The sequence below is a fragment of the Metopolophium dirhodum genome, chromosome 6 (assembly GCF_019925205.1).
Source record: "Metopolophium dirhodum isolate CAU chromosome 6, ASM1992520v1, whole genome shotgun sequence".
NCBI classification, from domain to species: domain Eukaryota; kingdom Metazoa; phylum Arthropoda; class Insecta; order Hemiptera; family Aphididae; genus Metopolophium; species Metopolophium dirhodum.
Genome location: NC_083565.1, coordinates 12,985,308 through 13,013,150, shown reverse-complemented (window position 1 = coordinate 13,013,150; position 27,843 = coordinate 12,985,308). Strand labels below are relative to the sequence as shown.

The window sequence follows — 27,843 nt, the reverse complement described above, 5'->3', positions numbered from 1 at the left end:
TATGTATACAAAGATGTATTTAACCAATTATGGTAATCAGTGACCAATTGCAACCAAAAATAAAAAAAAATATGTGTCATATATCTTACTAATCACAATACGTGGGTGCCCGTGAAAAAGGGTTTAAATCAATAACTATGAACTTTTCAGGAAATGAAAATTAAGGTTTGGAACAACATGTAAGATCATGTATTAGGGAAGAATAGATTTTTTTTAAATAGGATAATATTACAAGTTGTTTTGTAATTTCTGATATACATTTGAATTCATAAAATTAAAAAACGACAGAGTTATAAGGAAATTAAAAAAAAAAATTGACTTAAATCTTTTTGAGTTATATTTACTCATTCAATTTTTTAATGAAAGGGTTAAATCATTTTAATAATTATTATATTTGTATTGTTTTGTGTAATGTTAAATAACAATTTACAAATAAAAATAAAATGTTAACCTGTTAAATTAAAAAAAGGTGGGTAAGTGGATGTCGCTCTGCTGTACAGTAGGTTACAAGTGAGTCACTGCAATGGATGGTGTTAAATTTGAATTCAATGATATAATAATCATTGTATATACGAAAAGCGATTCTGAGCGGAGAAGGTTTGTCAGTGAGGATATTTTATATTATAATATAATATAAATTGTTATTAGGTACCTGTTATAATAAATATATATAGGTATTAGGTACATAGCAATAAATAATGAATAATGTATCACTTTATTTATAAATTATAAATTGCAAGCTTTTTTCCTCACTAAATAATCATCGATTTTTTTTTAGGTGATATTTTATGCAGTGCTGTAGCTTATAATGAAAAAAGTAATGGACAAATCTGAGTCCCCTTAACACGTTGACGGACATGACTGCTAATGCAGTTATGCAAATTACTGTAATTTGGTTGTCTCTCTGATTGGGCATAGTCCATAAATTTTTATATATTTTTTAGAATATTATTTTTATTTTTTTGCCTAAATTGTTAGTAAGTCACGATAGGACACTAGATAATTTCCAATTTTGTGAAGCCACAAGAAACGCAACTGCTCTAGCAGTCATGCCATTTTACGACTTTTACTATATAACTGCTATACCAGTCATGGTCATATTGCAACTTAAATTAGTATGACTGCTATTGTAGTTACTGTCCGTCAACTTGTTAATAAATACTTATAGTTACAAATTCTCGAAAGACTAACTATAAGACGATGCCAGCGCGAAAAAAAAATTTTTGATTTGGCAAAACTCATTCAATAAATCGGTAACTCCTATTGAAGTATTTATTTTATATAAAAAAAGCAATTGAGCTTTTCCAAACTCAGCTGTGGCTCTTAGAATAATGTTAGCTATTCTAATATAACTTCAGCTAGCGCAGAACGCAGATGCTCAAAGTTAGAATTTATAGAAACTTATTTGAGAAGTATCACGTACCAAGAGCGTCTTTCTGGCTTTTGTCACTTGCCCGACTATGATTTAATAAAATATGAATAGTAATTTAATATTTATATTTTATTATTATTACGTATTTAATTGTTATCTGTTATTAATATAACATATTATGTTAGGTATAATATCTTTTAGGCTGATTTTAATGTTACGTAGTGACTTTGGTTACTAGGAGTTGAAAAACCTATGCTATACACTCCAAGTCTCACGGAATAATATGTTGGTATAACCTTTACTTCAATTGGTCAAATTATTTAAAAGTTACAAGATTAATAACAGAATACATTCAAAAATTATATTATATATGTATAAAAAAAATATTTTATATCTTATGATTATCTTTCTTGGGAACAGTTAAGTATTTTAAGAGGGACCTAACATTTATTTAAGTGTTACAATTATTAAATTTATTATAACAAATAAATAATTGTTTTTGTTCGTAACAAAATTAACATAATATAGGTATATTCCATGCAATTATATAAATTAATTAACAATACAAATAACGTGAATTGTGGAAGGTGTCAAATCTTCATTTTTTTTTCAAACAAGTTAAATGTTATTTAAATCAATGATGATATTATGCTTATTATACTTAATGATTAGATAAAACATATTGAATTAAAATAATAATAATAACATAATATGTAAAGAAGTTATACAAACTCAATTATATATTTTGTAAGTTAAATATATGAATTAATTTACAAATGTATAATATATATTATTATGATTTTAGATTATCCAAGTTCATGGTTAAGGCATATAATAGTATGCGACACTATGAAAATGTTTATTATACATTTTTAGTTGAAATTCCAACTTCGTCATTGACAAATGATTCGGATTTTGGTTCCGCCACCAAACTTATAGAATGATAACTCTAAAACAATAATATTATATTATACAAATACAGTTTGTAAATTCATGTCTAACTACATTCATTAGATAGTAAAAATTGTATTATAAGTAGTATACCTCTTCAGCTATTCTATGTAAAACATCCGATGTAACCGGTCCTGTTTGTTCCACCAGTTTGTAAAAAGCTCCTTCTTTATTTTGCAATAAATTATATGGGTGGTCAAACTCGACCATTATTCCTTTGTCCATAACAAGGACTTTGTCCGAATCCATAACAGTGTTTAAACGGTGTGCAATTGTTAAGACTGTACATGTTCGGAATTTGTATCTGATGGTATTTTGAATCAATGCATCTGTACTAAAATGTTTAATTAAAATTAAATGTTTGATGCTTTGTTAATAATTGATAAATTAAAAATAAAATAAGTTTGATATTATACTGTGGATCGACGTTAGCAGTGGCTTCATCCAGTATAAGAATTTTATTACATCGAATAATAGCTCGAGCCAGGCATATTAATTGCCTTTGACCAATACTGAAATTGGAACCACCTTCGGACATTTTCGTGCTAAGACCATTCGGTAAATTTTCTACCACACCTTTAAGCTCGACCTGATTTATAATTTAAACTTAATGAAAATTTGTCACATTTTGTATGATTTTGGAGATTTTGAATCTATTTGTTTTTAATAAAATAGGTATTAAACTGTGACGATAATTACTTCATCTAATGCATTTAAAAGTATATGATCCGAGTATTCATTAAACGGATCTAAATTTGTTCGCATTGTTCCAGAGAACAATACTGGTTCTTGAGGAATGATGGAAAGTTTAGACCGCAAAACATTTAGTCCCAATTCATGTATTTCTTTGTCATCGATTATGATATTACCTTCATTTATAGCTAATCTAAATAGTGCTGCAATTAAAGACGACTTTCCCGCTCCTGTTCTACCAACAATTCCTATCTATAAGTAAAATGTTTAAATTCCAATTATGTATTTTCTAATTTGAATAAATTATTATTAACAAGGTTTACTTTTTGCATTGATTCGATGTGAATATTGAGGTTATTAATTGCATATGGTGCTTTTGGACTATATCGTAAATAGAAGTTTTTGAATATAATACTTCCATTTAATGGCCATTTTAATGAAAGTAATTTATCTATAAATTAAAACTAAATACAGAATGTTATCTTATAGAGACACTTAAAACTTATAACACATAAGTTGACACTAATCACGCCACAACTTATTTTATACAAACAAACATGTTATGATTTTTTCAGTTTAGATCTCTGTGTTTTATTAATCTAATATTTTTAATTTTGAACTTTAGAGCAATATTAGCAAAACGTTAGCATATTATTAGCATAATAAATATAAATTTAAATTTTTAATTTTGAGTTGAGCGTTGAATGTATTGATTTGATAAATACTATAGTTATCAACGTCGATGGGGGGTTTTGGTAGAAAATTGGATGTATTAGGCACTTTTAGGAGGTCATAATTGAAGATCCTGAGAATTTTCAAAAATAATTTGGGAAAGAAAAAATATGAAATAATAATTATTAGAGGACCGTCTTTTATTTATATCATTTTTATCAAAAAACATATCATGATGTATAATACATCATAGTAATATAGGCGGACGACCATCTTCACTCATAACAATTATTGTTACCTTTATGCGATTTTTTAAATTTGACAAACATTGTATTCAATTAAACAAGTAATAAAATGCTACTTTGCGTCAAGATAATTATTATATCTACCTGTTATCCATCAACTCGATTAATACAATTGATTTACCTGTAGATGATTCAAACGAACATTCTTGTGGAGCATTTGTGTATTCCAGAACTCTTTCAACTGACGTCATATGATTTTCTAATTCCGCCGTTTGCCGCATGCCAAATTGAACCAAACCAGCCAGTCCACAAGTTTGTGAAATAGCTAGGCCAACATTTCCTCCAAATGTTGCTGAGTACGATTATTAATTATTATTAGCAAATATTTATTTTTTTAAACAATGTATCATTGTAAGCAATACATTTATAATAATCTTACTGTTACTGATTACTATGAAGCTAAATGTAACTATGCTTGTATACATAAAGCAAATTAAATCCAACCAAAAGGCAAATGCTCTACTTGATGTTATAAATAAATACCACGCCGACGAATGTAAGTCCTGTAATATTTTCACATACTATATTACCTGTATGACACATTTTTATATTTATAGCTTATTACCTGGTGATTATCAAATTCTTTTGACAATATATTTTCAGCTTTAAATGCTCTTATTGTCGTCAAACCTTGAATAGTTGCATTCAAATGAGTGAATGCAGGACTACGTGCTAATTATTCGTTCATTACAAAACCCACAAAATGAATAATAATATGTTAAAAAATATACTATATATATAGTAATTCTTACACTTTATTATCTCTACTTACTACTTCCTTCCAATCGTTTAACACTCCGTGATAATGACAAATAAAAAACAGTGATTTTGTAAAAAATAAATGCTAATATGATAGCTGGAATCATAAGATATATATTTATAATTCCAACAACTATCAATACTCCCAAAAGGTTCAATCCATTCTATTAATAAAAATGTATATTAAAAAAGATTTTTGTTCTGTTAGGTAGGTATCTATTTTCTATAAAAGAAATGTACTATTTAATTACGTGTATACAGTCTAACAATGATACAGGTAACATCTCATCAATAGTTCCCATGTCCTTTGAAAAACGGTTAAGAATAGACCCTAAACAAAAAAAATCAAATAAAACTATTAAGAAATCAAACAAATATTTAAAATTATTATTACCTGATAAATTTGTATTAAAGAAGTATATTGTTGCTCTGATTAAAGTATCAAACATATTATTGTGTAAATGTATAGAAGCACTCATACTAATCGATACAAATGTAATTAATCTGATGGTCGTAATTAAAATCAAGAAAAGTGTGATACATCCAAAAACATTGATACAGGTCTGTCGAGAAATTGTCATCCACCAAATATTACTTAATGAATCATTAAATATTGATGTAGACACACTACTTTCATTTTGAAAAATATGTTCTTCTAAGCTTACCCTGAATTTTTAAAAAGTCAATATTTTATTCTTCATTAGCTATCTGTACATTTACATTACCAATACGTTATCCAGAAATCTCCCACAGAAGACAATACTTGAGTGAGAATACAGATAAAAGTAAAGAATAATATTTTGCACTTCTTTCCACCAGCCAAAAAATATAATAAATAGACAACGTATGAAACATTTCCATAAGTTCGGGGCTCAATCATTCCAGTGGGCTCTGCTGTATTTTCACTGTTATTACTTTCACTAATTGACATTTTGATACTTGCCACAGACGCATGGCGTTCAAAAGCGGACTTTTGTTCAGAACTTATAATGCTTTCATTACTAATGGTATATTCATCATTTGGTAACTTTAAAGATTGAATATGATTTTTTAAGTCTATATTAGACGCCTGAAGTTCTTCATATGTACCCTTTGCTAATATGTTTGCCTGGAATAAACGAAACTCTGTTAATCGTATCAGTGATTATAGTTAAAATGTTAATATTTACATTTTCCATGACCACAATTTGATCCATATCGGCTAAACATTGCAATCGATGAGTAACGAGAATACAAGTTTTTTCTTTGAGGAAACCTATTCAATTAATGTAAGATTTATTAAAGTTAAAAATTAATCTTTTTGTATAATAACCTTTTATGCCTATTTCAAATAAATGACTTCCAACGTTCGCGTCAACCGCTGAAAGAGGGTTATCCAATAAATAAATATCCGCTTGTTTGTATAAAGCTCTGAAAGAAAATGTGTCCGCCAATACAAAATAATAAATATTTTATCTGCTGTATTTATGTGCATATTTACCTAGCTAAATTTATTCTAACTCTTTGTCCGCCACTTAGAGTAACTCCTCTTTCTCCCACGATCGTTTTATCACCGTACGGAAACTGTTCAAAATCACTTTTCAATGTACATACTTGTATTACCTATTTTAGAACCAAATTAAAAAAATTAAATTTTACACGCAGATAAGCAGATTGCATTGTATATAATGGGCAAATATTTACTTGTTTGTAACGATCCTTATCCATTGGTGAATTGAACACAATATTCTGTTGAACAGATCCAGCGAATATCCACGGTTCTTGGGACGCGTAAGAAATTACACCTCGCACATGTATGACACCATCAGAAAGTGGTAATTCTCGTAAAATTGCTTGAATTAATGAACTCTATAATACAAATACTATAGTGGCAATTTCACAAAAACGTTGGCAAATATTAAAATATCACAAACTTTTCCCGCTCCTACGGTACCAACGATTGCGACCAAGCTACCAGGTCTTACGGCTAGTGATATGTTTTCTAAAGAATTGCTGGTTTGATTGTCTGTCCACTTAGCTGTAGCTTTCGAAATGACCATACAAAAATTATTTAAACGTCCGATGTCATCTTTTATGACGGTAATATTATTATCAGGCTTTGTTATTTCATTATGACTTATAATCATTGGTTTTTCAGAAATAGATTGATTTGGTACAATAATATGATCATCTTTTTCTTCGTGCAATAAAAAATTCTGTAATTTTAGTTAATATCATTTTTAAGTTCTTATAACTTAATTAACATAACTGTTTGTATCATTTGAATACCTGTATGCGTTTTATTGAAACTTTCAATTCTGAAATTTGTCCCAGACCTTGACAAAAGAAAAAAGTCATTGTGGGCATTAGTATACTGAAGTATGTGGTTATGACAAAAATCTAAAAGTGTTAAACGTATTATAATATAGTATCATATCAAAGTAGAGAAGATCATGCATTCATTACTTTTTGCACGGTAATATAATTTCCTAGTAACACGTATGACAAAATGCTAATAAATAGTTGAAATCTTGTTTGAATTATTGCTAACGACGTCAAAGTATCTCTGATGTATGATGATATTTTTACGTGTTCAATTTCTTTTCTACAATTATATAAACATTTATATACGTATATAATATGTATATTATGTACCTATACTTATAATTATTTAATACAATCTTATACGACTTATAAAAACATACTTTCTTATATATTTTACACATTTTGAAAATAGATTTTCCCAGGTGTACATTTTAATTACTTTAATGCCAGAAATGATTTCATTCATTAAACGTATTCTCTCGTCGGTTGTTTTGGCTGTTTTCAGTCGATTTTCGGCAATTTTTTTCCCAAGCCATCCTAGAAATATAACAATGTTGTTCCATGTACCTACATAATTTTTCTAGTAAATTTAAATAGTTCACATTCCACAAACCTTGAAATGGAATTATTAAAATCATGACAGCAATGCTCAATAATGAAGATACGCCTATTTCCTGCCACAAAAAATACGTGACCACAATTGATTGTAGGGGACCGATCCATAAGTAGTGAAGAAATGTCGCAGCTCTATCGAACCGATTTACATCATTGGATAATAAATTTATCACTTGACCGACCGTGGTTTCACCAATAGCAGTGTTACTCAGACGTAACGACTGTAAAGATCAAAAATATTTTTAATTTTAGTTACAATTACATTTTTTTTAAACACGACTAGGTAGATGTATTTTAAGTACTTGTAAATATTAAATAATATGATTTAAAAATTGTAATTAAATAAAAGAAAAATGTTGGAATTATTTGCAAACCTTTTAGTAAGTATTAGATCAACAAGAATCATTATTGTATAATATTTAAAAAAAAATTAAATAATAAATAACTGTATTTAGAACCAGATTTTAAGAATTTTAGCTGATTACAGTATTTTTTTTTTATCGAAGATTGAATTAAACATAGTTTGCTTACGGTTAATAAGTACCTACTATAATACTATATCGTTTAGAATTTCACAGAACAGTAGATATTTGTATTAAAACTTAAAGCACTCGTGATTAGAGTTGTTATAAAATAAATATATTGTTACTAATTACTATTCACTTTTTATAAAAAGTAACCGAGATTCGAATTATTTTACATAAATACATATTTTAAACACGTATGTCACAATATTCAATCAACATTTTACACTCAATAATTTATATTAATTCGTTTCTTATTTCAACGTTTGGGACATAACGGGGTTACATCTAACTAAACAGTTTTACATATTGTTATGTACCTACAAAGTACATGTTATTTGTGCGTTTATTGAATATATATATTATATTTGTATAGTTACTATAATATGTATATGTACTTTTCTAAATATCATCGAACAGCAAGCGATTCGCATTTTCATACCGCAATGTAATATTTCTATAAGTGTTACATTTTGCAAGACCATCGAAGTGAACATGCTAAACACTAGGCCAAATGCACACATGTATGCATATCCTAAGTCAGCTTTGTCGGGACCAACTGGATTGAAATACGCTAATATTCCTCCAATAAATAGCGGTTGAGACATTCTGAAAGCACACACACAAACGATTTATTTGCATATATAACATACTAAAACTTTTTGTTATTTTTTACTTTAAAATATACACAAATATCTAAGTATAACTACTTTTTAAATTTTATAATATCCAACTTACTCGCACGTACATATTATTATATACCTACAATTTCCAATTTCTTTTTTTTTTTTTCGTAAACGTATTTAATTTGTATGGTTAAGTTATCTATACATATTTTGAATAAATATAAAATAACTAACAACAAATAAAACACCTATACCTATACACATTAATCTTTTCGAATTGCACATTATTATGTAAGTGGATAAGTACTTTAAATATTTGACTTTTCTAAAAAATTTGAATTATTTTTTTATTGAATTATAAAAGTTGAGTTATTAATATTTCTAGTTAGGTACCCATTAATTATTATATTTTTAATACTTTTAAATATTTAAACTTGTATTAAATACGCTGAGTGTAACTGTTGATAGTAAATCAGTAAAATATAATATAATTCACATTATGAAAAACCACCAAAATTACGTGGTAATTGTTTGGTAATTTATGTGGTCATGTGAATATAAATCATTTAAATATTGCATTTGGAGAAAAAACCGTCATTTTGTGTAAATTAAACTTGGTTCTATATATGGTAAGTATGGTAACTGAAATTCATATGTAGGTAACGGATTATCATAAAACTGCATATTTAATAAACTGCCGCAATCCTAAAATTAATGTGTATCAAGTTGTTGATAATATCTAAAATATGATAAAAATGTATTATGTAATTCTTACTTCAATATAATTTTATCAATGAACAGTAAAAAACCATAAAACATATATCGAGCAGCAGACATTTGAATCAAGGCTCTCGTCAAGCTGGGTTTTTGCTCCCGCTTAAATGCACTTGTCAATTCTAAATTCCATTTACTTTGGTAAAAAAAAAATATATATACAATAAATTATAAACAAGTACCTACGATATATTATTTTATTTATTGAATTACTTCTCTAATTCGTTTCCCAATAATGATGAAGTGTGATCGTTTAATGTCTTATACAAATCATCTTCTTCTAAATCTCTTTTTCGTCCTGTTTTGAACAGATTTAACATCCAGCTAAACGACGATAAATAGTTTAAAATATAATTAATAATATATTATATTTAGGAACTGGAAACAAGTGGGTATCTATTATTTATATTATTTTTTAAATCTTGTTTTTTGTATCCTATAAGATTAACTTGTATATTAATATTAGTTAATATTAAGGCATTAAGCATAATATAAACATACATAATATATTTGTTACCAAAACGTTGACAATTTAGGGAAATTGTCATAATTTTGGCATTTTATTAAGCAATATTATCACATATGACACATCACACGCTTTCTTATTACTAATTTTAAATTTTAAATTGAGAATATAAACAAAATCCTCTCGTATTAATTATGTATATTTAGCTGAATCCAGGACATTTGACACTCGACCTGTGACACCTATAGGATTTGTACATACAGGACCATTTACACCACAGTATTTGTCTTTGTAAAATATATTTAGCATATAAGATGTAATAATAATAATCATTATCAATAAAAATTGAATAATTAAAAATGTAATGTTTAATAACATAATATTATAACACTGCATTTAAAAAAACCGTGATTTTTTTATAAACATAAATATAGTTATCAACTGATTTCGGATTGAATTCTTTCGATTACGGTTGGGTAACAAATTTCAAGGGGGTCAAAAGTCCGTATACCATTTAGCTACAAAACAAATTTCGGCCTAGCTATCGCCTATCGCATAATATATTTATCGTGATATTTATTTGTTTTATCAAAACTGTTATGTTATTATCACACTCAACACAGTCCGTTTGGCGTTTAGTAGTGAGTACTTTATGCGTAGTATGGTAAATACGATTGTTATATTTTACACAGTTAGTGCGTTTTATACTTGTCCGTGGTATATGTACCTACTCCTATTAGTACAGTACGATCGGAAAAAATGGATTTAAATAAAATGCGAAATGAATTTAATTCGAAATGGAAAATTGCTTAAGGGTTGATAATTTATTAAATTAATAATAAGGTAATTATTATGTATGACTACTGACTAGCTGTCCCGCCTGTCGTTGCCCGTGTGGACGTGGCAAAGATATTTTTATTTAGATTCTGAGTTGAGCGAAAGAATGTATTGATTTTACGATGGAGTATGTTTTTTATTTCATCTTTCTTTTCCGTCTGTCATCTGTTATTAACTTTTAGGGCAGTAAAAATATTTCGTGATTATCTACTTCAGCATTTTTTTTTTTTTAGTAGGAATTGAACCTAGTTGGATTTCGAGGGTCTAAAGTAAATTTTCAGTAGTTTCCGAAAAAAACTAAAATTAAGGGAAAGTGGGAATTTTTATACAAAACAAATTTTTGACAAAAACTGTTGAAAAAAATCAAAGCATTTTTACCGTCCTAAAAGGTAAAAACTCAGGAAAGAAACAAAAAAAAATCACATCATTGTCAAATCAATACGTTCAGCGCTCCGTTCAGAATCTAAAAATGTTTATGCCATATTTCTACTAATCATAATAAACAAAATAAAAATATTCTATATCTGCGTGAGTCAAAATTATATAAATTATATATATTTTTAATAATATTGGGATTGAAAGAATACGATATAAACACGTCTCAAGGAATCTATTAAATATTAATATAAATTTTATTGAAGACGATCCATTAATTTTTGAGGCATTATAGCTAACGAACAGGTCTGTCCATTTCTTTATCAATATATTATTAATGTATACAAATAATGTTGTAAATATCATACTTTTAGTTTAATTATTTATTAGGTCAATGATGGAACTAAGCCGAGAAAGTAAAAATAAAATAACGTTTATTTTAGTATTGATTTTTAGATATTGTAGCCGCGATGTGCGATTGTTAACTCACGAGTTTTATAAATTTAATAAAAATGTTTAATTGTACTGGTTGCGTGATTTTATATTTTGAATATTATTATGCTTATGTTTTCCGTTGCCTTACTAATTATTTAGAGAAAAGAGGAACGGAATTCGTACTATTTCGAAATTAAATTGTACTGGAATCATACGTACCTATATTATTACACTTATTAATATAATACGATAGATAAACTAGATTTTTATTGCGGTTGATAGTGTTATAATGTTTGTATTACACTATTAAATATTAAAACAATGTGTTGTATTATAATCAGTAGATTAGCACTCTATTTATGCCTCGTTAAGATTATAAGTAATAACTATAGTCGATAATATATAGTGTCTACTTCAGAAAATACTACCTACTTCAAATAGTCGTATAATATAATAATATATTAATCAATTCGTCCTGCACTCTCGAAATATTTTAGTTTAAGTAAGACACGTTATTACAGGGCCAACAGTCTGTTTATTATATTTAAAAACTTAAGGTCAAAAGTTTATTGAAATATATTATTCAAATGGATCTACTTATTTACCTGTATGAAATGATTTCAAAAATATTTGCATTTTCCCTTGGATGCTGAGGCCGTTGTACCTTTTTATCAACATCTGATATTAACCTAAAATAAGCTCCAAAACATTAATCATTTTTTTTTTTAAATAAATATAAATATGAGAATTCAAGGAACTTGCCTGTACATAATGTAATACGCGTGTCATCAATATTATACATTAAAATAACTGTTAAGTTATTATTATTTTGAAGTTTTTCTTTGATTTTTCTTCTTCTTTAATTTATACAAAAAAAAAAAATCAATATTAATTGGTAAGCTGAGAAAAATCTTAAAAATTAATTTAGTATTTAGTATTGAACATAGTATTTATCACATTTTTACATTATATTACGTCTACTTAATGCCATTTTGCTTATTGTGTTATTTTATTTTCCGTACCCGTGTCTGTTATCTGTATACTGTATTGATAATAGTATAATAATTACTGATCTCATATACGTTGCAAGACAGATCGAAGCTTCAATTGCCTTCCTTATCTTATCTAATAGTATTGATCATTATGAAACAAACTATTATTAGGTGACGCATAATGTTTTTATTTTCTGATAAAAAATGGTCTATGATATGTTAATTTTTGGTACTAAAAAACCTTAACCCATTAATGTATGTAATGTGATTATTTGTTTCTTATTATTAAGTTTTATTAGCGTATAAGTATTACATATCAGAGGGTTTTAACAATGGTAGGACTCCTTCTTACATTTTTTTTCATTTTGTTGTATATTTTAAGCTACCAAATTTACTTAGTAAAATATAGTATAAAATAATATTACAGATTGTAAATACAATTTGGAAAAAAAAAATGTTAACTTAAATGTTACATTTAAATGTTAACAATGGTTATTACCTATATAGTTTTTTTATTTCGTTTACCGTTAATTAGACATATTTAAAAAAAATTACCATTTGTCATATGTATTCCACAATATTATCAATATTATGTAGGTATCGTTTAAAAATAGATTATTCATCATTATTTTTAATTTGTACATTAGAAAATATATTCTGCATATTATTGTACATCCGTTAAAATAGGTTTTATTATTTGTTTTTTATTGTTGAAATGATGTTAGGAATCTCGTAATGGACCCATTTAAACGATTTGATTGATCGACCGCGTTCCGGTTACACTAACTGAACTCTGACCGAGTTCCGAATAACAATTTATTGTTATTATCATTCATTTTTTAACTAAAACATAATATCTATTGGCTACTTTTTTACAATAAGTGTAAAAGTTGATTGGTTGTACCTATTATCGTTTGATAAAAGTAAGTAAGTACCTAATAGACAATATCGGTTTTAGTACAAACAATTAATTTACTTACCTCTCAAAAATGATTGCGTCTGCAAACCTTGTTGAGTTAACCTCGTAACGTACTTAAAGTTGGATATTGTATGGATTATTTTGGCTATTTTAAATTAGAGTGTTTCCCGCATAACAGTGTTGGACACCCGGCCGGCTTGTGTTGCAGTAGGTACTGTCAGAACGCGCGACGTGAAAGATGACGAAACATAGTAATAAATAATAATAACATGCTCACGAAAGCGATTATTATTATTATATAATACAATTGACGATACATATGAAAACAGTTTTGTGGTGTACGTACACATTGGACCCTTTTGTCAAATCGTTTTTTCATGATTTATAAAATATGTTATAATTAATATTAATTTATATATTTTTATAACATGACAATAATATTGGTTACATGATTTTTCAATATTATTGTTTATGAAAAAATATAAGTTATTTGCAAGTAGATCAAGATGCATAATAATATATAGCATTGCCATGATAATAATTATGTGAGATTTGAGATTGAACAATTAAAGTAAGTAATTCACGAAGTTAATTTGAACAGCAGTGTGACACTAAATTGGTGTGAAGGTCAACTTATCGAAAAGCAATTTTTTTAAACTTTTGTGATTTGAATATATCAGATATTTATTTAATGTAGTATACATATAGGTAATTTATAAAACATACTAGTATATTTTTTTAATTAAAATTTTAAAATGTTGTCAAAACTAACATATACCTAATATTAACTAACAATTGAAGTACTAATTATATATCATTATTATAGCAAACAATTATTCCACATATACATTTAAAAATTATAAAGTATATAATTGTTCAACATTTCATAGGTGATTAAAAATATGACACATTCTACAATTCTATAGTCTACAGACAATTATAATAATCGGATTTGTATTTTATAAAAACGATTTAATGACATTATCTTAAATCACACACTATGTCAAATTCTGATACTACGTCTTCAATTTGAAATATAAACAATCACTTAATATTTATACTAATTTACTTATGAGTTTTTCTTGGCAATTTGATCTGCATTCTTAACAACATTTAAACTTGTCGTTTTATAACTCTAAAACAGTTCAATAAATGTATAAATGTAGCGTTATATTATACGTTGTTCAGTGTAAGAATATTAGGTACTTCGCATAGAAGTTTTAAACGTATACCTCTGCGGCTAATCTATGCAATAAATCAGCTGTATCATGTCCCGTTTGTTCTACCATTTTGTAAAAAGCTCCTTCTTTATTTTGCAATAAATTATGTGGGTGGTCACATTCGACCATTGTTCCTGTATCCAAAACAAGCACCTTGTCCGAATCAATAACAGTGTTTAACCGATGAGCAATTGTTAAGACAGTAGTTGCTCGGAACTTATTTCTGATAGTCCTTTGAATCAATAAATCTGTTCTAGAAATTCAAACCAAATGTTATTCAATGGAACTTTATATTTATTGTGCATTTATAATATTAAGTTAATAATACTGTTGATCAACGTTAGCAGTGGCTTCATCCAGTACAAGAATTTTGGTATTTCGAACAATAGCCCTAGCAAGACATACTAATTGTCTTTGACCAACACTGAAATTGGAACCATCTTCAGACATTTTTGAATTAAGACCATCTGGTAAATTTTCAACAACATCTTTAAGCTCCACCTAATATACAATTTATATTTATTGAGACCAATTTTCTACGAGGTCAGGGATAATCATATTTTAAGTAAAATATTATTCAAAAACAAAAAAAATTACTTCATCTAATGCGTTCCAAAGAATATGATCTGGGCATTCTTCTGAAGGATCCAAATTTTTTCGAACTGTTCCCGAGAACAATACTGGTTGTTGAGGAATGATAGTGAGCTTGGACCGTAACTCATACAGATCAAGTTCGTGAATTTCAATACCATCAATGATGATATTACCTTCATGGAAAGCTAATCGAAATAATGACCCGACTAAAGACGATTTTCCGGCGCCAGTTCTACCAACAATTCCTATCTAATTTTAAAATGACAACATTGAAAACCTTTATAAGCCTTAGGTACTTAGAATTATATTTTAATATAGGTACTTTTTGCATTGATTCGATATTTAAATTGAGGTGATTAATAATACATGGCGAATTCGGTTCATATCGTAAGTAAAAGTTTATAAATGTAACTTGTCCGTCTGAAGGCCAATTTAATGGTGGTTTTTTATCTACTTAAGTGATTTAAAAAACGAGATTTGTACAGATATTTATTTTGAATTTCAACATTAAATAGTATACAGTAATTTAGTATAATTTACCTGAGCATGGTTCAATAGAACCTTCTTGGGGGATATTTGTGTATTCTAGTACCCTTTCAACTGACGTCATGTGGTTTTCTAATTCAGCCATTTGTCTCATCGTCCATTGCAAGACTCCAGCTAGTCCATAAACTTGTGTTATAGCAAGCCCAACATTTCCTCCAAATGTACCTGAGTGCGATTTGTTAAGTAAAATTGAATTATTTAATAATAACAATCTTAATTATAATAATGTACACAATGTTGAAGCTTACTATTGCTTAATGTCAAGAAACTGAATGTGACTATACATGAATAGATAAAGCAAATAATATCTAACCATAATCCAAAGGCTCTGCTTGATGTTAAAAATAAATACCATGCTGAAGAATGTAAGTCCTATAAAATCATTTTAAATATATGAAAATATACGAATTAATATTGATTTTTAGAACTAACTTGATGGACATCAAATTCATTTGATAAAATTTTTTCCGCTTTAAATGCTCTTATAGTTGTTAAACCCTGTATACTCGCATTCAAATGAGTAAAGACAGGACTACGAGCTATAATATTTAAATTACAATTATTTCAAAATATAAATTTATATAATATAATATTATCTTATATTATTATATACTGTATTATTTATAGTGTATACCATATAGGTATTTGGTTCATAATTTAGTACTATTACTTACTTATTCCTTCCAACCGTTTTACACTTCGAGACATTGACAAGTAAAATATTGTTATCTTGTAAAATGTAAACGCTAAGACGATGGTCGGTAATATTAGGTGAATGTTAATGTATACAACAATGATCAAAACTGCCATACAATGCAATACCAACTAATTTTGAAAATTCATTACACATAAACAATCTTTAAAATATATCAATATAATTATATATTATTACACGTAAACAGTCGTTCATGGTTTGTGGCAACATATCATCTATAGCACCCAAATCCTTAGAAAAACGGTTAAGAATAGATCCTAAAATACAAATTCAAAATTATATCCAGTCAACAATAAATAAACTACAAAATAATGCTTAATTAAAATAGTCCTGACCTGACAAATTTGTATTAAAGAAATTTATTTTAGCTCCGATCAACGCGCTAAACATATTATTGTGTAAATTCATGGAAGCCTTTACGCACACCAATACAAAAGTAAATATATAAAGGTTGGTTGCTATTATTATACAAACAGTAATAGCAGAAAAAACATAAATACATGTTTCTCGACTAATTGGCCACTGAAAAATTGTGTTAATTGAGTTTTTGGTCGTTGGCGTAGATGAATTTTCATTATAAAATACTGATTCTTCTAGTTTCGCCCTAAATTAAATATTCAGTGACAATAGCATATAATTTTATGAGCTTAATAATATTTCTGTGTCATTAAATATTAAAAATACCAATATGTAATCCATAAATCTCCACAAGATGCTACTGTTTGAGACAAAATACTCGTAAATATTAAACATAATATTTTGCTTATTTTTCCTTCATCTAAAAAATATGCCGAATAGGTATCCCATGAAATATTTCCTGAAGATCGGATTTCAACTATTTTCACTTGTTCTTCTTGATTTGTATTTTCTTTACTATCACACAATAATGATACATCACTCGTTGCAGATATTTTTCGATCAAATTTAGTTTTTTTGCCAACACTGTAATCACTATTGTTATTAATACATATAGATTGATTATCAGGCGTGACTTGAGATTGAGGAGATTTTAGAAAGCTTAAATCAGTCGTTTGAAGTTCTTCATAAGTACTTTCTGCTATTATTTTTGCCTACAGAAAAAAAATCAATATTTTCAATTTTAAAATGTACACAGGAATATAACGTATTATGAAATATTGCTTACATTGTCTATGTGGACAATTTGATCGACCTTAGTCAAATACTGTAATTGATGTGTGATTAAAATACAAGTTTTTTCATTAAGGAAACCTGAAAAATAATACCTAATGTACAAAAATCCTGCATTATAAGATTCAAAATTATTCAAGATAACCTTTAATGCATTTTTCAAATAAATGACTGCTAACGTGGGGGTCTACAGCTGAAAGAGGATCGTCCAATAAATAAATATTTGCTTGTTTATAGATGGCTCTGAAAAAACAATATACTTAATAGTTAATAAAGTGTTTCATGAATTGTATTATTGTATTTATAATTTTACCGAGCTAAATTTATTCTTGATTTTTGTCCTCCACTTAGAGTAACTCCTCTTTCTCCCACAGTTGTTTCATCACCATATGGAAACTTTTTGAAATCATTTTTCAATGCACATACGTTTATTACCTATTTTACATCCATAAGAAAATCAAGCGTTACATTATTTTAAAGTAATCGTATTTTAAATTTGAATATATTACTCGTTTATAACGATACTCATCAATTGGTGAATTGAATATGATATTCTGTTTTATTGAACCAGAGAATACCCACGGCTCTTGAGACGCATAAGAAATTACACCATGCACATCTAAGGAGCCTTCGGAAAGTGGTAATTCTCGTAGAATAGCTTGAAATAATGAACTCTGCAATGCACATTTTAAAGTAACGGCGCATTATACAATTTGTATACAATTTGTGACATTACCTTTCCAGCACCCACTGGACCAATAATTCCGATCAATCGACCTGATGCAACAGACAGATTAATGTTTTCTAGAGTGTTACTTGTCTGAATATCCGTCCACTTAGCAGTTGCTTTTGAAAATACTATACTATGAGTATTTGGAAGTTCAGTGTTATGTCTTAAAACGCCATCATCATCTGCAATGTGCTCTGTTAAATTGTTTAGAGTATTATTTATTGATTCACCAGATTTTGATTTATTTGGTAATTGATTATCCTTCTCTTCTTGTAATAAGAAATCCTTTGGATAAAAATGCATGGAAATTAATAATTTTTATATTTTTAATATCAATTTAAATATTGTGTTTATTAAATAATTAATATAATATGTCTATAGTCTATACTCTATATATTATTAATAATATATACCTGTATGCGTTTGATTGAAACTTGTAATTCGATTACTTCCGATATACTTTGATAAAAACAATGTATAGGCAGGATTGATATATTATACAAAGTATACATGATAAAAACCTATTAGTGTAATTAATTAGGTAATAATCAGTAAATACAATATTGTCACATTGAAGAAATAATTGTATATGATGTTTGTTACTTTTTGTGCTGAGATATAATTTCCTAGCAATACGTATGACAAAATACTAAAAAATAGTTGAAACCTTGATTGAATTAATGCTAATTGTAGCATAATATTCCTGATGTAAATTCCTATTTGTATATGTCTAATTTCCATTCTAAAATTATATAAATATTTGTACTTAACATTTCATAATATTTTAAAGCATAAGTAGGTACTTTCTTAAATATTTAATAAGTTTTCCAAAAGGTATTTCCCAAGTGTACATCTTGATTACTTTTATGCCAGAAATTATTTCATTCATTAAACGTATTCTTTCGTCAGTTCTTTTAGCTGTCTTCTTTCGCTGCTCTCTAAGTTTTCGTCCTAACATTGCTGAAAATGTAACAATATTGTTAAGTCACATAATTTTTCTTGTCTAATTTTCCACAAACCTTGAAACCAAATAAGAAAACACAGTACAACTATCGGTAATAATGAAGATACACCAATTTCCTGCCACAACAAATACGTGACCACAATTATGTGCAGTGGACAAATCCATAAGTAGTGGAGAAATGTAGCTGATTTATCAAATCGACTTACATCGTTCGATAACAAATTAATCACTTGGCCGACTGTGGTATTACCAATTGCTGTGTGACTTAGGCGTAATGACTGGGCACAAAATATATATTTGAGTTACATATTTTTATAAGAGTTTTTGAAACGTATTTTATTATTAAAATTAAATTTATTTGTTGAGCAGCATAACATCTCGTTAGTATTGCAATATTAAAATACATACTTTTTTTTAAATATTTGACTTTAAGCAATGTGATTAAATATGAAATAATTGAAATAACATAAGAACTTCTTATCATTGTTTTTATAGTTTAACACTATTAGTTTCTTAATGTATATTATTATACCTTTCTATATATAATTGAACAGCAAGCAACTCGAATTTTCATCCCGCAGTGTAAGATTTCAATTTGTGATGCATGATACAAAATTGTTGAAGTAAACATACTAAATGATAGACCAAATGCACAAATTAATGCATACTCCAAGTCCGCTTTGTCAGAGCCATTCGGGTTGAAATATGATATTATTCCACCAATAAATAAAGTTTGGGATACTCTGTGAGTTAAAAACATGTAAAATAATGGCATAAAATATGTTATAGTTATTGAACCACATCGAAACCTTAAAAGAGCGGATTTCGCATGGGAGTCAATAATTACCACATGAAAAAATCAATTATTTAATTCTTACTTCAATATAACTCTATCGACAAAGAGTATAAATCCATAAAACATAAATTTATACCCAAATATTTCAATCAAAACCCTCAATAGACTAGGATTTCGATTTTTCTTTTGTGCATTCGCAAGTTCTGACCTCCATTTTCTTCAATAAAAGTATAGTAAAGTTTAATACAAATAATAATACACACACAAACATTTTGCACTCATGAGCTTACTTTTCTAATTCGTTTCCCAACAATGACGAACTGTGATCGTTTAATGTCGTATATAAATCATCTTCTTCTAAATCCCTTTTTTGTCCTATCTTAAATAGATTTAACAACCAGCTGTACGAATGAAAAAAATGACGTAAATATTGAGGACTTTAAAAACACTTTTTCCTATTGAATATTGGTTCGATAACATTTTATTTTAAAATGTATACACATAATACCTATACATTTATGTACCTATATGCCAATGTCAATCGTGTGTAAGTATACTCTACTTAGAGCACTTAACATGGTTTCATTTTATTTTTTAAAATTTAATATAGACTAGATATAGTTACCATTGATTTGTGTGTAATGTTAAATTCTTAAATGATTTTTTCTATTTTTTAAAACTTAAGTAGATAGAGTCAAGTAATATGAAATATAAAAACAGTATCCTAAATAATTTATATAACTATAGTTTGTAATTCAAATATACATTAAAATATGAACTCCGTATATGTGTAGCTATGTATAGACTCAAAAACTTAAATACGAAATAGGTACCAGTTTTTTCATATAAAACGTTCGTACGAAATAAAATGAGAAGAAGCACAAATGTTGATACTAAACAGTTAGGTTAGGTTATTTAGAAATGCAATACATTATGTTTATGACTAAATAATCTTAATACCTATATGGTTTTAGAATAAATAAAAAAAAAGGTGGATAAGTGGATGTCGCTCTGCTGTACAGTAGGTTACAAGTGGGTCACCGTAATGGATGGTGTTAAATTTGAATTCAATGATATAATATCATTGTATAAGAAAAATGATTCTGAGCGAAAACGGTCAGTCAGCCTATGATTTTACCAAGTATATTTGATGATATTATTGTGAATAAAGTAATTTATATTTAACTTATTTACGTGGAGCCTTGTATTAAATTTTCAATCCTTAGCCATAAAAGTCAAACATTTTAAACATTTTTAACTACAAAATAATTAATAAATTATAAATTTGATAAATGTTGTCAAAATTTGAACTTTAAATGCTTATAAAAAAAAATTGTGACTAAGGATTTTTAATTTTTTTCATCTGCCTTTGAAACAATTACCTAGGAGCCTTCTATTCAATTTTCAAGCTTTTTTACTCAACAGATAAAATTTTATTGATATTTATAGAAAAAAAAACTAAAAAAATTAAAAACTGACAATGGCCGTAAACAGCTCAAAAAGAGTCAAAATATTTTGTAAATTGTATAGTGTATAGAAAATGCTAATATAAACATTCAGTCAAAATTTCATGTCCCTATGGTCATTTGTTTTAGAGTTACACCAAAAACCAAAATCGATTTTCTCGAAATTTTACGTAAAAATTCCCATTTTTCCTTAATTTTTCTTTTGTTTTTCACGTCGCTTTTGAGAACTACTGAGAAATTTTTACTTTTGACCCCCCAAAGTACCAACTAGAAAATCCAAGCACTTTTACTGTCCTAAAAGGTGATGTCAGACACAAAAATAAAAAAAAATTAAAAAAAAAATAAAAAAATAAAATAAAAAAAAAAAACACACTTCATTGTAAAATCAATACATTCATCGTTCCACTCAGAATCTAAAAAAGTGGGTAAGTGGATGTCTCTCTGCTGTACTTGAACTTTAAATGCTTATAAATATGTGCCTATGTATTTGCTGTTGTAACAATATATCAGGAGCCTTATATTAAATTTTCACGCTTTTTGGCCCAACAAATAAAATTGTATTGATATTTAAAGAAAAAAATTTGAATTTGAATTTGTCCATAAACAGCTCAATAAGAGTCAAAATATTTTCAAAAATGTATAAAGTATAATATACTTATGAATAGATAAAATAAAAACATTATATAAATTTCAAGTGCCTTCGGTTATTCGTTTTTGAATTACAACAAAATAACAAAATCGCTACCTAAATGAGAAATCGAGTGAATATCCAATCTTGTAAAAATATGAAGTTCAAACGCTTATAACAATTTAATTTGATTTGCTCTTTGTGACATTCAAGCGCAACCCCGTAAAAACATTTATACATATAAATAAATGTACTATAAAAGACATTTAATTCGAGAAAAGTTAGAGAATATTCACATAACGTTTACATATTAAAAACATTAGGCGTAGCAGTGGCCATGTAGCAGCAGGGACTGGAACCGTACCGAAAAGAATTTGTATTGGAACTGGAACCTTTTGAATATTGGGAACCGAAACCTCACCGAAACCCTTGATTAAATCAATTTTAATACCGGAACACTTATTTAAATTTATTTAAAACCGGAACCTTACCGGAACCGATATTTTTACTTTACTATTTTTTTTACATAAGTATAAAACCAAAACAGGTAACAAATTATTTTTTCTTAAGAACCAAAAAGAAACCAAAACCTAAATTTTAGTTTTTGTGGGGACCGAACAAGAACCGGAACCGTAAAAATCATCGAGATTATAATAGTACAGTACTATGTAGGAAAATGTATAGGCATATGCACGGGGAGACTTACGGGAGCCTATAATTTTTTATTCATATTTATCAAGTATCAACTGTTGATTAGTAAACAGTCGTAAATTCATATACATTTTAACGGATTAGCTAAGTCTATATAAATACAAAATTGGATGGTGGGAACAGCTCTGCTGAACATTAGGTGTAGATTGGGTCATTATTGTAATGTATGTGTTAAATTTGAATTAATGAAACCCATATATTATCATTGTATACAAAAACCGATTCTGAGTGAAGACGATGTGTCAGCCTAGCACGTATTTTATTTTATCTTAATATTGTTTTTATTTGTAAAAAAAAGGTAGGTTATTTGCATAAAACATTGTATTTGTACACCTATTTTCCTAAAAGGATTAGTGATTTTTTGGTTACAGTATGAACTACTTATATGAGGAACCTTGTATTAAATGTTAAAGACTAAGCTATACAAATTGCACATTTTATAACTTCTACTTTCATCTTAACTACAAATGAATTGTGACTTTGTCAAAATTTAAAATTTAAACTCTTATAAAAATAATAACATTAATAAAAGCTTACAAAGAATCTTGTATTAAGTTTTAAAAATTTTTGACCAAATTTATAATTTTTTATCGACGTTTTTAGAAAAAAAAATAAAATTAATAAAAGACATTTTAATCTAATAGCGAAGACAATCTAACCAACGTAAACATTTTTTTCTAATAACAACAATACTACAATTTTCATTTTTTTTTTGATTATATTAAAAAGTACTGACAAATATAAAGTATTGTTAAGTATTGTTAAATATATATTATATTATAATATGTTTTAATTGATTTAATTCGATTTACCTAAATGAAATAATTTCAAAAATATTTGCATTTTTTCTTGGATTTTGAGGCCGTATGACTTTATTATCTGCATCCGTTATTACTCTAAAAAAGTTTATATTGTAATATACAGCGACTACACTTAAACATATATCCAAGTTTATATTATAAATTTGATAACTGACCTGTACATAATGTGAAGTGAATAATAATATTATTAATGGCTTCAAAAAATAGTTTTTTATTACGTATTTTGATTTGTTTCTTCCTTGGTAATTTATGTAAATAAAAAAAAAAAATCACAATATTAATTAATATTTCAACTTATAACATAGATAATTAATTTTTTAATTTTTAAAATATTTAATGTTAATATATATATAATATATTATATGTGTCACATCTACATAATATAGTGAAATCACTTAATTAATAAACTGGATATCCAGATAGTGAAATTCGTCCAGATCGTGAATTATGACGAACATACATTATAATATGGACATCCGTTTCATGTAATGGACAATAACTATATTGTGTACTTTGTGTAATTATTATAAAAGAAAATGTTTAAGTTATTTAGCAATAAATAATTATATTAGGTATAAAATAGTACTACGTATATTATCATCGTATATCATAGTATTATAACTTTAGGTACTCTTTCATATTGTTTTATGGACAAAAATATTTGTTTCATATTTTAGATCTTAACTTGAATTTATTTCTAACAGGGAAACAATAAAATAACTGACGATTTTTAAATTAATCAATGTGTTGTATTCGGAGTACCCAAAGTTGATTGTGAACCTATAGATCCTCCAAACATAATTTGTGTGATCATGGAACAAAAAAAAAATGATTGCACTTGGAACAAAATATGGTTTACTTAAAGGGTGGTTTAGTAGTGAATGTTTGAAAATCAACAATTCAATTTGTCACTACTGATCAGCTTGTTAAAACTGTGAATTTTCAGTGCGAGAAATGATTGAAAAAATTTCAGGAGAGCAAGGATTTTTGTCTTGTTCGTGTGAGGCAAAAACTTCTTGCCAAACAATTAGGTGTGCTTGTTTTAAAAATAATATGCTGTGTAACAGTCTGTGACATAATCAATCGTCATGTAAAAATAAATAATAAGGAAGTCAAATATATAGGTATAGTTCATTAGTTATTGTTTAAATCAATCAATTAATTATTTTGTTCATAAAATAATATAATACATATTATAGGTATAGTTAATTTCAATACTACTTCACTAATTTTAATACTACTTCATATGTAACCTACTAATAATATAACTACTACGATATAATATAATTATTTATTGCTAAATGAAATAAAAATTTTGTTTTATTATAACTACACAGAGTACAAAATTTAAGTACTGTCCATATAATGTATTTTCATCAAAATTCACTATCTGGATATCCAGTTCATGAAATGAGTGATTTCACCATGACTAATTAAATAGGTATGATCACAACTTTGTGATACGCATACCACCTTTGCTACGACCATCGCATAGTTCTCTGCTTCTATAATATCCTATTGACATTGACGACCAATGAAATGCAGAGACTACGAACAATGGTTTTGTGTGTAGAATATTAGTGGGGAGATGCGCAAACCGGACGAAAACTGTTTTTTTTTTGTTGTAATCACGCCTATTTATTAAGTCATGGATTTCACTATGTAGATGCGACATATAATTTACACTCATCTCAAAATATTATGCAAATAAATTAAATACTCAATAAATGTACTTACTATTTAAAATATATTATTTGATTCAATATTACTTGCATCCAAATTGTTTAAATGTATTATTCATAGTTTATACAATTTCTTGATAAAATACTGAGAAGTGATTTTCTTCTAAATTTACCTGTTTTGATTTGAAAATAATATTTGTCATATTGTTAACATACGCGCGACTGTTTTGGAACGAGAATTTTATGATTGGAAATGTGTTAATATTAATTTATAATTTACACAGTACACATGAATTTACTGTATTCTTTAATCTATCTAGTCAACTGTTTGTAACTGTATATATTTTGTAACGACGTATTTTTCAGAAAGTTTTGAAGTACAGTCTCTTCTAGGTATATTAAAAGTATGTTTCTCGAATATACCTACCTAATATGCGGTGTTATCTTTATCAGTAAATTAAAACAAACAAACAATTTTTTGATTATTTTAGTATTGTGTCATAAGAAATCGAAGGTAGATGTTTTATAGGTAAGTACTTGAGTTTATACTGATATTTATGCTATATTATCTAGTCATACTAAGCCTATGTTCGATATCAATCTTTTAAGCTGTTTAATACTATAATATCTAAAGAGGAATTAAGATATTTTCACCTTTCACAAAAATTAATTATATTAAAAATGTCAAGTCATAACGTAAGTACATAAAAAAAAATATTCTATGATCTAAACTGTAGTAATTTAAAAGAATCTGTGTTTTTGAGGTTTTTGGACACAACTTAAAAGTAAGTACCTAAGTACTCCTGAATTTTAAAAAAGACTAGGTATTCATTATATGCATAAAATATACGCATGGTAATAAAATCCAAACAATGCATGAATATGTTTGGTTAGGTAACTATTAGATAACTATTTGTTAGCAACTTTATATATTTTCACTACTGATACCTAACTATGTTTATTTTATTTTATAATAATATACTTTTACATCTCTTATAAAAAAGTTGAGCTTCACTTAAATTTGTCATTAGCGTTTTAAATTAGAATTTTGATGAAATTCGTGAAAAACCTCCCTTTTCTACTCACTTGTCGTCATGTCGCCAAATCCAACGCAGGTCCATCGTATGCAATCATAGCTGCAGCTCAACCAACAAACAATATTTCCGATACAATATTCAGTTTTGTGACCAAAATAAAAACTTTATTAAACCATTTACCTTATCTTCTCGTCATAAATTTACTCACAGCGAATATCCCATAATTATTATCATAAACCAATTAACAATATCCAACTTATTCAATATGAAACACGTTACAATAATTTAGATAACATTATCTGTATTATTTGTTTTTGTCTCCATCACTTATGTATAGTATACTATAATGTATACACTATACAGCCTAACGGCTATATTATAGACTTTCCATATGCCCAAATTTATAATTTAACATTTATACTTAATTTATCTTAATTATTGAGCTGTAATATTTTTAAACTAAAAGCTATTTTCAAAAAAAAGTAGATTGGTATTATAGGTATTTAAAAATGTCGAAAAATCAGGATTTAAATAAATATATTAATGAAAAAACTGGGGTGAGCAATGAGCATACTTGGTGAATCACTCTGTATGATAAAACATACTTAGTAATAATATTCTGTCACCTGTCTGAATCATTTTTCGTTTATAATGATTTATTATTGAATTCAAATTTAACACATTTATTACAGTGACATACCTATTGACGAAATACACTCGACACCTACTGTATAGTTAAGACAAAAGTTATTTTTTAATACAAAAATTTACTAGATATTGTCGTCTCAGAATGAAAAGGTTGTAACGTAATTTTTGTAATTGTTCAGGGAAACGTTTAAGCTGGCCCGTACCTATCATTCTTGTATGAATTAGAGCCTTTTCATTCTCTGTATCTTATTAAATAACCAACGGATCGATACGATTTCAGGATTGAATTATACAACAAAAAATATTAAATAATAATACGCAAAAAAACCATTTTTCAAAAAAATTGATTTAGAACCTTTTCATTCTGAGACGACGATATTTTTTTTATATTGAAATCTAAAAGTGATAATTCTTAAAATATCTTTACTAGGTAGTACCTATGTGTTAACGATTTATTGACTGATTATACACTTTTTTTCACAAAAAGCTATATTTTGTCATACGTTAGAGTATCATC

General features: G+C 27.2%; 2 protein-coding genes across 9 annotated transcripts; both read right to left on the bottom strand.

Annotated features, from left to right (window-relative positions):
- Positions 1–1,950: 1,950 nt before the first annotated feature.
- On the bottom strand, positions 1,951–13,817 carry LOC132946959 (ATP-binding cassette sub-family C member 4-like). 6 transcript variants are annotated; one of them, XM_061017086.1, is made up of 27 exons: positions 13,681–13,817; positions 12,471–12,562; positions 12,314–12,397; positions 9,809–9,919; positions 9,597–9,731; positions 8,594–8,804; positions 7,670–7,892; positions 7,437–7,593; positions 7,198–7,336; positions 7,021–7,131; positions 6,666–6,947; positions 6,436–6,600; positions 6,233–6,354; positions 6,065–6,162; positions 5,922–6,007; positions 5,478–5,860; positions 5,147–5,418; positions 5,004–5,083; positions 4,766–4,916; positions 4,559–4,665; positions 4,373–4,496; positions 4,115–4,285; positions 3,340–3,467; positions 3,023–3,268; positions 2,740–2,912; positions 2,417–2,657; positions 1,951–2,321 (listed from the first exon to the last, which is right to left on the bottom strand). In XM_061017086.1, the coding sequence occupies exons 2-27, from the start codon at positions 12,476–12,478 to the stop codon at positions 2,235–2,237; spliced, it is 4,095 nt and encodes a 1,364-aa protein (XP_060873069.1). In that variant the 5' UTR covers positions 12,479–12,562; positions 13,681–13,817; the 3' UTR covers positions 1,951–2,234. The 6 variants fall into 6 exon arrangements, with proteins under 6 accessions (XP_060873069.1, XP_060873072.1, XP_060873068.1 ...); XM_061017089.1 differs by having other exon boundaries at positions 9,809–9,893; XM_061017085.1 differs by having other exon boundaries at positions 12,471–12,565; positions 13,681–13,722.
- On the bottom strand, positions 13,681–26,876 carry LOC132946960 (ATP-binding cassette sub-family C member 4-like). 3 transcript variants are annotated; one of them, XM_061017091.1, is made up of 28 exons: positions 26,728–26,876; positions 25,697–25,814; positions 24,115–24,197; positions 23,951–24,034; positions 20,624–20,734; positions 20,416–20,550; positions 20,070–20,280; positions 19,593–19,815; positions 19,377–19,533; positions 19,177–19,315; positions 18,987–19,094; positions 18,580–18,858; positions 18,353–18,517; positions 18,157–18,278; positions 17,989–18,086; positions 17,839–17,924; positions 17,379–17,764; positions 17,030–17,298; positions 16,872–16,951; positions 16,654–16,804; positions 16,412–16,518; positions 16,228–16,351; positions 15,974–16,144; positions 15,756–15,886; positions 15,437–15,682; positions 15,168–15,340; positions 14,852–15,092; positions 13,681–14,754 (listed from the first exon to the last, which is right to left on the bottom strand). In XM_061017091.1, exons 3-28 carry the CDS (start codon positions 24,120–24,122, stop codon positions 14,689–14,691), a joined length of 4,071 nt encoding a protein of 1,356 aa, XP_060873074.1. In that variant the 5' UTR covers positions 24,123–24,197; positions 25,697–25,814; positions 26,728–26,876; the 3' UTR covers positions 13,681–14,688. The 3 variants fall into 3 exon arrangements, with proteins under 3 accessions (XP_060873074.1, XP_060873076.1, XP_060873075.1); XM_061017093.1 differs by having other exon boundaries at positions 15,756–15,883; positions 26,728–26,875; XM_061017092.1 differs by lacking the exon at positions 26,728–26,876 and having other exon boundaries at positions 25,697–26,063.
- Positions 26,877–27,843: the final 967 nt, after the last annotated feature.

What these genes read in the sequence shown, in the direction of transcription:
- LOC132946959 (XM_061017086.1), bottom strand. An exon ending in CTTCATAGTAATCAGTAACA is followed by an intron (nt 4,286 to 4,372) that starts GTAAGATTATTA and finishes AATCGTACTCAG; the next exon opens with CAACATTTGGAGGAAATGTT. An exon ending in ACTGCTAACGTCGATCCACA is followed by an intron (nt 2,658 to 2,739) that starts GTATAATATCAA and finishes TAAACATTTTAG; the next exon opens with TACAGATGCATTGATTCAAA.
- LOC132946960 (XM_061017091.1), bottom strand. An exon ending in TTGGGAAACGAATTAGAAAA is followed by an intron (nt 20,551 to 20,623) that starts GTAAGCTCATGA and finishes CTTTTATTGAAG; the next exon opens with AAAATGGAGGTCAGAACTTG. An exon ending in TTCTATTGAACCATGCTCAG is followed by an intron (nt 15,887 to 15,973) that starts GTAAATTATACT and finishes AAATCACTTAAG; the next exon opens with TAGATAAAAAACCACCATTA.